At 38.2% G+C, this 13,167-nt stretch overlaps 1 protein-coding gene across 14 annotated transcripts in view; it reads left to right on the top strand.

Moving 5' to 3' along the window:
• The window catches only part of HDAC9 (histone deacetylase 9), a 499,339-nt gene that overhangs the window by 281,519 nt on the left and 204,653 nt on the right, over window positions 1–13,167 (top strand). For all 14 annotated transcript variants that reach the window (XM_076331372.1, XM_076331379.1, XM_076331374.1 and 11 more), the window contains 3 exons: window positions 3,992–4,123; window positions 6,125–6,240; window positions 11,958–12,080. In XM_076331372.1, coding sequence (XP_076187487.1) covers window positions 3,992–4,123; window positions 6,125–6,240; window positions 11,958–12,080 — 371 coding nt within the window. The remainder of the gene's footprint in view (window positions 1–3,991; window positions 4,124–6,124; window positions 6,241–11,957; window positions 12,081–13,167) is intronic.

Below are 13,167 nucleotides of genomic sequence, written 5' to 3'. Positions count from 1 at the left end.
GTCTTCCTTCTTCACCTAGAACCAAAGTTCTCAGTTCTGTAGAGTTAATTACAAGTCATGCCAAGGAGTTAGGTAACCAATCCTTGGGTTGCCTGTGATATCTTCTGTTGTTGTTTAAACTAATACTTTCTGTATCTTTCATACATGTTTCCCACTTACAGTCATTTAAAGAGTAATACCAGTTCATTATTACTAGCACTAAAAAGAGAATAAGCCAGGTAATAGTGATGAGACTGAACAAGCCATGTTAGTGCAACGTCTCATTATTCGAAATTATGCTGCAGAGTTACATAAACAAAGTCATTTTCAGGCTAGTCTTTCCTGAAGTCCACTTGAGTGAATTGCTCAAATGGGTATCAACTGATTCCCATCGAGATCAATGACACGGGCTTTGATGGCCTTCAGAGAAAATAGCTGTGTCTTTTTGTTTTCTTTGCAACAAAACACTCTCAGATAATATATTTTCCTTTTCTCCAAGTAACTGATTATTACTTGTTCCAAAGTGCTAAGTGTAGTAGAAGTGCAAAGATTTGTGGAGCAAGGAGGCTAGGCTAATAGTGACCAATTAGACCAATATCAGATGTATACTGGTTCTTAGCAGGTTTTTAGATGAATAGCCCCAACCTACCAGCCTGCTGCCATGAAAACGTGCAGTCCTGTTTTCCTCATCTGCCACACTCCCAGCCACATGCTTGTTTTTCTCTTGTCTCTGGCTTTCTGGCTCCTTGGTCAGATGATTCAGCCCACTATAGTTGCAGGCATCTAACCCAGCAAACCCAACCTCATTCAGCACCTCCAGCGCTGTAGAGAGGCCCTATTTCCTCAGGAAGGTGAGCTATAGGACATATCCTGTATGGGGTAGAATTAATCTAGTTTTGAGTCCTGGACCCCAGCGGGATGCTTGGTGTACAGAAAGTTAGCCATGTGCATTAATTATCTTGCTGAGTCAGTGTCTTGGTTTATGGTTGGATCACCGCATAAAGTAATAGACTGCATGAAGGTCTTTTCAATGATTTTGTGGTATTAATGGAGCAAAAAAAGGTTAATTCTTAGGGGTTTGTATCTGCATGAGGAAGCTACTCTGCAGCAAGCTGGTGAGTAAAGCTTTAGCCTCAGAAGTTATTTGGCACTGGTTCCCCATGTAACACTTCTTTTCCACATGGAGAATGCTTTGGGTGATGAACATAGTCAGCCTTGGCAGTGGATTAATTAAGCTGAGCAAATAATGTGCAGCAGAAATACATACAGGGGTGGCTAATGCAAAACAGTTATTTTGAGCATTATCCCTCTATATATACCCCACTTCTAAGAACAACTAGTTAAAGTATTGAACCTAATACTCATTTGAAACATAAGGCAGATTAATTACAATAACTCTTCACCATTTCCCACTAAGGCTTTCCAAGTCCCTTGCAAATACTAGGGGAACAATTTAATTTAAAAAAAAAGTTTGAAAAATTTATTTTCACTTTTTGCTCACTTGTTCGCATTTCAGAGTTTAAAGGATTAAAATAATTTCTAAATAGTCTCATGTATGTGCTTGGGGCAGTCTGTGTGTATGTATATGTATATACATTTATAATTTTAATCCACAGCTCTATCCTTGAAGCTTAAAATACTTAATTGTGCCTTTTGAACTATCAGAAGAGAGTTGACAATTATAGATGTGTTATTACTGCCTTCATGTAGGAGTGCACTGAAGCACATAGAATTGCTGTTGTGATCCATACCTGTTGCAGTCAACAATAATTCTTCTTCAGCTTCGGTGGGGCAGGATGGTACGGTGACCTACAGTCACACAGCAAGTTAATGCCTTATCCACAGACGAGAATCAAGAAACCACTTCCCAGTGCTGCATTTTGTCCATTGGAGCAGACATCCTCAAACCAGTTAAATATATACATTTAGTGCACTGAAACCTGAATTCTTATTGCCAGCCATCAAGTCCTAGCTGGTACCATGTTAGGAGCTAGCAGTGTCTCATGGGAGACGTTCAAGAAAGTCGGTATTTGAAGCAAACACTCTTCAAACCTTGGCTTTGTTTTTTATTGGGAGGTTTATTTTACAATTTAAAAAACACTCTTCTTCATGCCTTTTCATTTTAAAATTGATTATTTCCATTTAAAAATGATCTTAATCTTTCACGCAAGGGCTGTCTTCTCAGATGGCTCATAAATTCAGACATTGACATCAAAGTCTGCTTTCTCTGCTTATATGATTGATTCAGATGTAGAATATGATGGGAATGTGGTAAAAATAGAAAGGCAATCACTGTGACTAAGCATGAAACATTCATATAGAAGTGGAGCATTTCTCCAGTGAGTGTTGCAGAGGATTTGTATTACATTAGTCTGTCACGGGTATGGAAATATTCTCCTAAATTTTAAGAGTATGGAATAGTATAAATCGAAATAACCATAAGTGCAAAAGGAGTGAGCACCTTTTCTTCCAAATGTCATCGTACCTGGGTGAGATCTGTGGTGAAAGCATGTAGTGTAATCTTAGCCCATTGTTATATTTTCAGTTTCATAGCAAATGGTATCTTAGACAGCAAACAAGTCATCTGTACTCCATCACTAGAACCATTGGTCTTAATAATGGTAGTAACTGATAAAAATGAAATTTCTTGTTAATATTGTTATTATTAAAGATTTCCAGTGTTTTGCTAGCCTGTGTATCTTGGTCTGAAATGCACTCAAGGCACAGGCCACTTAGAAGGGAGCGCTTGCCAAGAGCGATGTAGTACATGACAAAGGCCAGCGCGCGACTGCAGGCACTACGGGTTACAGCAGCGCTCCGGCAGAGGTGCAGCCCCTTTGCTCTCGCATGAGCATTTCTAACGTCCCCATCCCTGAGGGAACAAGTGGGACAGTAGGAAACAGATGTGCAATATTACATGCTGGGCAGGGACTGGGATTAGAAGTGTAGGATTGAGTTCCTGCTCCGAAGTGACAAATGGTATAATGCTGAATTGAATGAAGATTTCATTTATTTTGTTTTTCTGCTATCTCTTGCTCCTTCTTTGGGGCTGGGCTTAGGTCTGTGCATAGGAGAGAGAACGATCCCAGTTTCCAGCTCGCTCTATTTTGAGATATTGCTTAGCCAAGCCTCAGTTCCAGAAAGGGAAATAGAAACAAATTCTATTCCACAATTATCTTTCACTAGCTCTTAGCAGTCTGTTTGATAGAGGGTTTACTTAGAAGAACGGATAAATGAGTACACAAAACATTTTATCATGCTAAAAATATCACAAAGTAAAAAGCACAGCAGAGCTTCATCTCTGGCCTTCATATGAAAAGACCACGTCCATTTAGGAAACAAAGGTGGAACTTGCCCAAGGTGCATTAAATATAATCCTAGGTTTTCTGGGAATCAATCCTACTTCTTCGTTTTCAGAGCATATATTTTTCTGTGTAAATGTTCTTAGGACACTGTTATAAATCTAGTTGTTTGGTGTGTTACTCAGAAAACATTGAAGTTCTGGGCCTAAAATTGCTGACCAAGAAATGTTCTGCCAGCAAGGCTTGTCGTAATTTATATTTCTAAGAGAAATCAAAAGGCACCAGAGGAGGCTTCCCTCTATTTCTGTCATCAGACCATAATCCAATTATAAGGTTCCAAGTTCCAAGCTGTATTTCCATGCAAGTTTTCACCTACAAGAGAGAGGAAAATGATGTAGAATAAAAGTTGCATTCATCTCTAATTAATACTTATGATATTAACAATAATTAATGGGTAACTTCAGAGTTGAAATGGGATGAGAAAAATACTGGGATGCAAAGATTTTCAGCTCTCTTCCTCTCTTTCCTAGCCTCCAATCTAAAATGGAGTTGTATGAGGAGCAGCAGGATGGCTGGGGGGGATGGGCAGTAAAATCTCTGCCTCCAAGCTCTCCTTGGATCAGATGAGGTCCTACAGGGAATGTCAATGGTGTCTGACACAAAGCAGTAATTTGATTTGTAATTATTTATTTTCTTCTCTTCATTTCCAGCTTCAGAGCCCAATTTGAAGGTACGTTCACGGTTAAAACAAAAGGTGACAGAAAGGAGAAGCAGTCCTTTACTCAGGAGGAAGGATGGACATGTTGTCTGTTCATTCAAGAAGCGACTCTTCGAGGTGACAGGTAATTAAGAATGGAGAAATTCTGTATCAGCTGCGACTGCTCGCAGAATAGTGGTGGTATTTTGGAATCGAAACTGTTTGCTAAACAAATGGTTGTATCTTGTTTTTTCTGCTGCTGAAAAGAAAACCATATTAAATAAATGGTTGTGTATAAATAGCTTGTAATCTACAGCTTTCTCCCACTTACTGAAAAGTCATTGTCAATTTGAAAGTCATACTTTCAAACCAGCTTGGAAACCAGTACTTTACAACAGCCTGTACAAGAACAAAGAAATGGTAGACTGTTGGTGGCCAGGGGCATCAAAGAAGAAAACAAGAATAGTCTCTTCCCTTAATTTGTGTCTTCTGTACATGGACAACATTTTGGGTCTTGCATCTCCCACTTCCCATCTCCCATGGGAAATGCGGATGCTAATACAAAGCGCAAACACACCTATCTGATATTACTTTCCCAGTAAGTTATTTCCAGATTAGAATTTTTTACAGCTAATTTATTATTTCCATTTGCTGAAGCTCTTACGAGATTCTTGATCTCCGCTTCGTAGTTTTAGCTGATTTCTTTATATTTTGTACACTTACAAGTAAGGTATAAAGTGAAACACCGAGGAATTTTTTTCTGCAGCCATTGAAAGAGCAGAAGCCCGAAAACAAATGTGTTCTCTTCCTAACTCTGACAATAATTTAGAGCCTTACAGATTGCCATTGTAATTATTAATATCGGCTATATGACATTTTGCACCTTTCATAATCAAAACTTCCCTGATCAAACATTTCTGGCAGAAGCCTTTTGCTCCTATTTTTTTTATCCTTTTAACTGAAAATAGCCCTTTATTTAAATGCCTATTTATACTTTAAGTGCTATTGTACTTTTTAAAAAAATGAGAAAAAATAATAAGTTTGTGTTTCTTCTCTTCTATGAAAACTAGTGAGAATACGATGCAAGAACTTTACCTGACCAGTTAGCATAGCTGAGTACGGATTCACTTCAGTAAATCAAAGTCAGCTCTAGTAGGAAAGAGCAACAGGTCCAAGAAACAGCTAGGAAATCTCCCAGTAATTTCAGTCAAAGTAAGGATATGGTTTTGCATGTGAACTGAGACAGAAAGAGTGAAGAAGCAAAGAAGTGGCTGTAGAATACTTATTGCCACATTTAGATATTAATTATTTTAACTTCTTGAGTACTTCAATTTGAAAGCTATCGCATGAAACAGGCTTACCTCTACTAATGCTGCGCTCTTCCATCTTTAACCTTGTTAATTGTTTCCATTACATAAATTTAATTTATATCAGTGTAGGATTAGAATAACTCAATACAACAACACACAATGACATCATCCTCTTCCCCTTTATCTTAGACAGAACTCGGGAAATTTTAAAACACGATAACATACAGCCTTTCAAATGCTACTTTAAGATTTTTGTATGCTGTAAATATTCCTTCATGTTTGTGCCAAAGCTGTAGTGAAAGTGGTGTATACTTTGCCATTATTACTTGCATATGTAATGATTAGTCCGCAATGGGCTCATCCCCTTTCTAAACAGAAGGGAGATGGCAGTAGGCCTCATGAATTGATGACATGTTATCGTGACCTTTGCAAGCCTGCTATCTCTGTCATTGTGATCTCTTACAGAGGCAGGACTCTTTGCAATTAAAAAGCAAAGACTTCCTTTTCTTTTTACTCATTACAAGTTCTATGTCTGTATCTCTGCCTGATACTGAGTATCATACCATCTTTGTGGGAAAAATAAATAGTAAATTCTTCCTTTGTGAAGCAGACAGATCAGAAGGGGAAAGACCAGGAGTATCTTTCCTTGTTAGCACTGTAAAAGGAAAACCAAAAGAAATGGAGGATGAATTAAAAATCTTTAACGTAAGTAAATAGCATAACTGATAGATACTTTTCAACAGCAAAAAAAACCTGTGCCATAAGAGTATACAATTAATCAAGATCATGTGATCCTTTCCAGCGTGAAATTCATGTATGCTTAATCTGTTTTTCAGAATCTTCAGTCAGTAGCAGCTCCCCTGGATCAGGTCCCAGTTCCCCAAGCAATGGTCCGACCAGCAGTATAACAGAAAATGAAACCTCAGTTTTGCCATCTAACATTCAAGCTGAGGTAAGACTCTTTTTCTTTACTGAGCAGACAATTGCTCAGATGTCTAGACTGGAGAGATATGAAACTTCAATTTGATCATACTCACAAACAGAGTAATTGCAGAAGATATAATTACCAGGGATACCAGGACACTGAAGGCTGACATTGGAGTATGTTATATATGAGATACATCTTCATATATGAGATGCATGTTCAGGAGACTCTTTGGTAACAAAAGTCCAAACAAAACCAGCAGTAATGCTACTGGAAGAGTGGGAGGGAGTTATGGAAGGAACTTGGAAGCATCTGTGTTGCAGAACGTTACCTTCTGGGATAACCTGAAAAGGTGCACAGTGCCGAACGCTGATGAAGAACTTTCACGTGCAAAAGAGTGATTTAGGCATTGGTGACCCTAGCACATGTGAGTTAAGGTAGTCCCAGGTTCCAGGGACCACATGGCTGCTGAAAGAGATTTGTTTAATTACAGTATCGGAGTTAGGTGACTAAATCCTTTTTCACATCTGCCTTTTATTTTACTGTACCTCAGTTTCCGTATCAGGGCAGTGCTTACCAACATAACTGACATGCCAGGAGTCTTGGATACTTGTTTTGTAAAGCAAGATTGTACACGGAAGGAATCTTAACTACTTCTTATTCTGTTTCATACATACGTGCCTATAACAACAGAAATGCAGATGGTAAATCAGTTGTGATAAACCTCATTTAGCATAGACGACATGCCTAAGTCATGCTTTCCGTGTCAATATTGTAAAGGGACAATAAACTAATGCAACTAAGAGAGAATCAAATTCCACAATATTCTGTATCCCGTGCCTATACTTAAAGCAATTCCTGCTTTGGTGGCAGTTTTCTATTAGTTGTTGGTTTATACTGTTTATGTTAGAAAAATTGCATAAGAAAATGTGATTTAACAGAGTTTTAGCTAATGGAGCTATTTCTCCAGGTCAGTGGCAGGACATTCTCCTCAGAAAAACCTGGAATGGGCAGTTCAACCTCCAGCAGTGACTTTTCCCCATAATGAATTAATTGTGTGTGTGAACTATGATCCAGGGGGCAGGTGGGTGACCTCTGCACACTGATTAGTAGCCTCTCTCTGGCCCGTAACCAAAAAGAAAAAAAAATTGCATTGATGGCTAACATGTGGTCTTGCCTCATAGCCCCTCTGTATGTGATTGCAAAGAACTTTAAATGATGCAGAGTAAGATCCATCATTTGGATTAGATCAGCTCCTAGTTCAGTGGAATTAAATGGTATATTTTAATATTGGTCATGTTTTCGATAGAAGTTTGTAATATGTGGGTGTTAGTGCTGTATTAAACAGGAAATCTTGTCCAATTAGATCCTGTATTGACTTGAGGATACTACAAAATGCAAAGGGAATAATGTCTCAGACTGATAAACGGTGCTTGTTACTTTGCCTGTTATAGTTTCTGGACACTTGCCCACAGTGTTGAACCACCATCAGACAGGCATACAATCTGGTCAGACTGGCAATCTCTGTTTGGGGAGATTTGGAAAGGTTGTAGCAAGAATGAACAGAATTGTATTCTGTTTATTAATAGAACACCGCATTGCATATCATTTGCCATTACTGTGCCAGACATCAGAAGTTATAGCCCCACCATACAATCACACATGTGCAAATGAGCCTAAAAAGTCCCTTTAGAAGTTGAGCTCTGCGTGCTGGAGTCGGTCACTTAGCTCACTGGAAGTGTGCTAAGAAGCTGAAACTACTGACTTCCATTTCTGGATCCAGTTGGGGATTTCTTTACCTCCCTGGTTACTTGACTGTTAATGCTGTGGTCCTGTGGGCTCAAACATTTTTCCATAAATCTCAATTTCAGTGCATTTTGATTTCAGTGGGATTTTCTTTGGTAGTTTAACAGCAGCCAAACTGCTACATATCTCTTTTCTAGTTTAGCATTAGCTGCCAGCTCTCAAAGGCTATATATCTAACCAATTTTTCATCAGATACACAAAGTACAGAAGTTTCTAATAATGGGATAAGTGTTCCAAAATCACCCAAAATATCACTTGTTTTGCTGTAATCCCGCATGACTCACATTGCTGTTGTTTCATAATCATTGTTGTGACATTTGCAGTAAGTGTTGTGCTCGTATCTGAGTGGGTGGATAGCCGCAGTTTTCATGGCAGCAAATAAAACACTTTTTGCTGGGGGAAAACAGGTTGCTATGACAGAGAGCCATTTACCAGCAAAACATGAGTCAATACCGTAAGTGATTACACTCTAGTGCATAGACAGAATTAGAGCATTATCAGTAATGAAACAGATTTTTAGAGTATTTTTGCCATATCCATTTGAATAGCAAGACTTTTAAGTGGTTTACCCTCCGGAGCAGACAGTCTGGTGGGTAGACATTTACATTTTTTGGAATGAACAAAGGTGCACTGCAAATGCTACATTTTTGCAGATAATCTTTTACTATCACAGTTCCCTTAATGGTACTTTCAGTACCATTTGTTAAAACACTGGTCTCATTATATGAAACTTGAAAGTTAAACTCAGGATTTTAATTGCACCTTATAAATAAAATGCTGCTTTTATTAGGCCCAGTTGTCTCCAGTATCATCAAGGTTCACCGCAGTAGCTATTTGTCTCTTGTACCATGCCGTACACTTTCAGGTCACCTGCTGTGCTGGGTCTAAATCTTACTTGCATGAGAAATGCAAGCAGGATTGAGCCCCTGCACAGCATGTCCCTTGAGTTCAGAGGGACAACCTGCCTTAGTCATGTGAAATGATTAATATTAGGCATTCACAGCCTGGTCAAAAGCCATTGAATGCAATGGAAAGTTTCCAGTTGGTGTAAGCAGGCTTCAGGTCATTTTCCTTCTCTTTCATTTGTGCTTTGCAGAGCAGCATTTTCTAGAATATCACCTGATTATACAGGAGACATAAATGACATGCATGGCAGATAAACACATGTTGCATGATTTGTGCAACCCCACAGCACTATGTTTCTAACACTCAGCTCCTTGAGGTGCTCTTTGCAAGTGGCTAGTGGGAAAACGTGTAGGTTTCTGACCAGCTGGTGAGGTTTGCTTCAAGTGTGTGTGAAGAGAGTCTAATTAATTAGCAAAAAACCCACCCCAAAAGCCTTAAGAAATAAGAATGTAATTGTGAATATTCAATATTTGACAACCTTACTGTAGCTCCACGATTTAGAAATATTAAAGCCAAACCATTTCTTCTTCCCCTCCTAATGCGTAAATGTGCATATAAACATGCACACATGAAATAGGTCTTCCTGCTTCTCAGCAGGTCCCAGTACCAAAAATAACTAATCATGGTTACTTGGTGATCATCATGTACTGTTACATTTAGTTATTGTACTCTATTTTAAGAAAGAGGGTAACTTTGTTGACAGGATATTTTAAGCATCAGGAAGCAGGATCCATGGACCCAGTGAGTAAGTACATAGAGAAGCAAGTAGGGCAGTTGCTCTTTGGGGTGATTTAGGTGCCAATCCAAACCATCAAGTCTGCATGCAGGAGGAGGACCATGGCTTAGCCGTTGTGCTGCCAAATGACACTGCTGGCAACTCCAGTTTGTGCCACCATTTCAAGGTATTGTTAACTGTGTAAAAAGAGAAGCTGCAGCTGGGGTCGTGCAGTTGTGCCTCAGCATATGCAGGACCCTAATCTATGCAGGTGGGCTACTAAACTTACTTTGGGAGATGAGGTTTAACTGACGCTTAGGCTAATATTACCTGAAAATATTTTTAAAGGTCAGTTACCTCCCCAAATGAAAATTACTGATTATTAGCAGTATTAAAAATTGGATGGAAATGCTTCTTACTAATAAATTCCTGTTTTCAACATTAAACTCCCATGGTACATAATGTGATTGATTCTGCCTCATGAAACAATCATGCCTGACCTTAATGTGCTTTACTGCTATACACCTTGTCACTGTTATGTTTGTTAATTCAAATCTTAGAAAGTAATAGTGGCATACTGAAAACCAAAAAGGAAATGTGCATTTTTGAAGTGGCTCTGTATAGATGCTGCAGTTGCTACAAATTTTATTATATTCTAGGAAGCACATTAGAGCTGCTGCAGTGTCCTTTTTCAGTTAAATCTTTGTAGTCTCCCTCAATAATATCTCCGTAGTCTTGACATACTTGGTTTTATTCATGGTCAAAGGTGGATGTTATCAAGGCAAGACACTGTTAGCCAGGAATTAATGTAATACACAAGTGAAGCTTCTTTGTTTCGTATGCTATCTGTTGACATTCCCTAGGTACCAAAAGAAAATTACAGAGAGAGACTTCTAGTGTTATTGTCTCAGTGATAGGTCGTATCTCCAAACAAACTGTATGAGGAAGGTTATGTTTTGGAATAACATCCTGTGTTTTTGTGCTTAACCACTTTTCATTGATGGTCTGAAGTTGCATTGTATTAGCACAAAGTATTTTACAGAGTTAATTGATATTCCAGGTTTGTCCAGGGGAAAATCTACAGCTCCCCACAACATGCTTGACAAGTTATTATATTTACTTTAGTCAAAGCCCGAGTGTGCAGTATCCCTCTTGGAGGTGGTCTATTATTGGAGTCCCATATGCTTTTTGTTTGGGAAGAAAGCAGTCACTGTGTCATACTGTTACACAGGGTATTCTTTTTCAAGGATGTTGTTCCCTTGGGGACCATATCATGCCAGAGTTCCTAAGTCTAATAAGACCTTTGTAGCTCTTATTGTGTTAAAGTTCTGGGAGGGAAGCAAGAGTTAAACAGAAAATGTAATTCAAGCAACTATACTAGACCACATGTTGAAAAACATGACTGTTAAAGCAGAAAGGCAAAGGCTTCAAAAAGATTCCTGTTGTGGTAATGTAACTTTTTATGTTTCTTCCCAATGAATCTAGAATGGAAAGGCAGAGAGTGATCTTTGTAGAATGTCTAGTTTTACTTGACAGTAATTAAAAATAGATCAACAATTCCATGTCCTTGAAAATTATATCACAAGGCTTCAAAAGAAGTGTTAAAGATTTTAACTCGAGGGGAATTAGGAAGGCTGTGAGGGGCATCCCACCATCAGAGAATGATAGGACGCTGGTTTTGTATATATGCATATATAGAGAGGGACAGTACATTTTTTTAAATGGCAGATATGGCAATCTGCCTCACTTTCTACCCAAAATTCCCATGTCAATGGAAGTAAATAATGTGCCTGAAACATCCCCATATCACAATCTGGGTAAGAAAATACATGGACTAGGTAGAAACCATATTTCATACCTTACAACAAAGATCATAACAACCACGGTAAAGTAAAGGTCTAATAAACCCACATTCGTGACACCTTTGATTCAGCTAGATACACTCCTTAATTCATTGGCTAAATTCCCACTGAGTTTCTAGTAGTGAAAGTGCAGTTGATGAGAAGAACTGATGTTGAGCTGATGAGAAGTTGATGAGAAGAGGTGGTCTAGGAATCCTCAAGATTTTGGTTTTGCATGGAAATTTGATTTACTAACCAAGGAATAATCCCAGACATATATCAGTTGTTTTCTTAAGAAAAGAAATATCAACAGCTTTTTCACAGGGACAGTACTTTTCCTTATCTGGAACCCCATTGGGGTGCAAACCAATGCATGATACATAACTGGCTTTCAATATAGCAGGGTAACAAGGATAAAGTAACCAAGATAAAAAACTTGGAGATTATACTTCTGTTGTTTTTCCCCTTTATTCCAGCATCTGGTTTCACAGCAACGCCTTTTGATACAGGATGAATCAGTGAACTTGTTGAGTCTGTACACATCCCCTTCTCTGCCCAACATTACCTTGGGACTTCCAGCAGTACAACCTCAAATCAGTGTAAGTGACCAGTCTCAAGCCTTCCCGTCTACTTTTGCTTCCAGAAAACCTACTTTCTGACTATTCTCTTTTTTTAGCATTTTGGAAAGTAAGCAATTCAGAGTAGGAACCAGACCTTTCTTTGCATTGGGCAACATCTGAACATGTAAGGGCACAACTTGAAAGCAATAATCGTACTTAATCACAAATAAACAAGTGCCAATTAGTGCCAAACAAGTGCTTAGCTAAGTATATGCGCCACATGCATTGCATTTATGTCTGCAAATCAGGTAACATTTCAGACATGGTGAGAAGTATATGAGGAGATCATTTAGTATAAAAGTTCAAATTATATATCATCCCTAACTGGTGAAGTACAGCACCTGTAACATTTTATGAGATTTCAGTAGCAACCTAAGCTGGGCTGGAGCATAGTAGGGGAAGAATCTAGTATTCCTGCAGCTAGGTTTGTTATTTGAGGGGTGTGCTATCAATCAGACAAATAAAATTGGTGATATGTGAGCAACACTTAATATTTTAATAAGTTATATTCATATGCCCTTTGTTCAGTCTGCAGCAATCACCTTTATTTAGAGCTAAATGTTAAATTGATATGTGAAATGTATGAAAACACAAACACGGTATGTATGAAATCCATGTTGATGGGTAAGGATCTTTAGATCTAGACCAATTTACAGTAACCTAGAGGTGAAATCTGAGGCTCAGTAAAATATCTGAAAATTTTGCCACTGGTCAAAACTTACCTTTTCTGATTTCCAGCAAAAAATGTAAAAATACTGATATAAGTTATATGGTGGTTCTATACAACAGTGTATAAATTCTGAAAAAATGTTAGCAATTTAAATTGCTTAGAACATGAATTGGTAACTTCTATAAAAATACTAGGGGTGTAAGTACAGCTTTCCACGGTGTAAAAAAAAAAATCTGTACAATTCACTATGGTTTGTAATAAGTGCTACTTAATTCCAGTGCTAAATGTAGTTTCAAGTTAAAGTTTCATGTTATTTTATGGCTTTTTCAGTACATTTACTGTTCTCACTAATAATATATTGCTGCAATCCAACATTTTAACATCAGATATAGAACT

The sequence above is a fragment of the Aptenodytes patagonicus genome, chromosome 2 (genome assembly GCF_965638725.1).
Source record: "Aptenodytes patagonicus chromosome 2, bAptPat1.pri.cur, whole genome shotgun sequence".
Classification (NCBI taxonomy): domain Eukaryota; kingdom Metazoa; phylum Chordata; class Aves; order Sphenisciformes; family Spheniscidae; genus Aptenodytes; species Aptenodytes patagonicus.
Note: the sequence above shows the minus strand (reverse complement) of the source record. Positions and strands in the feature narration are given on the sequence as shown.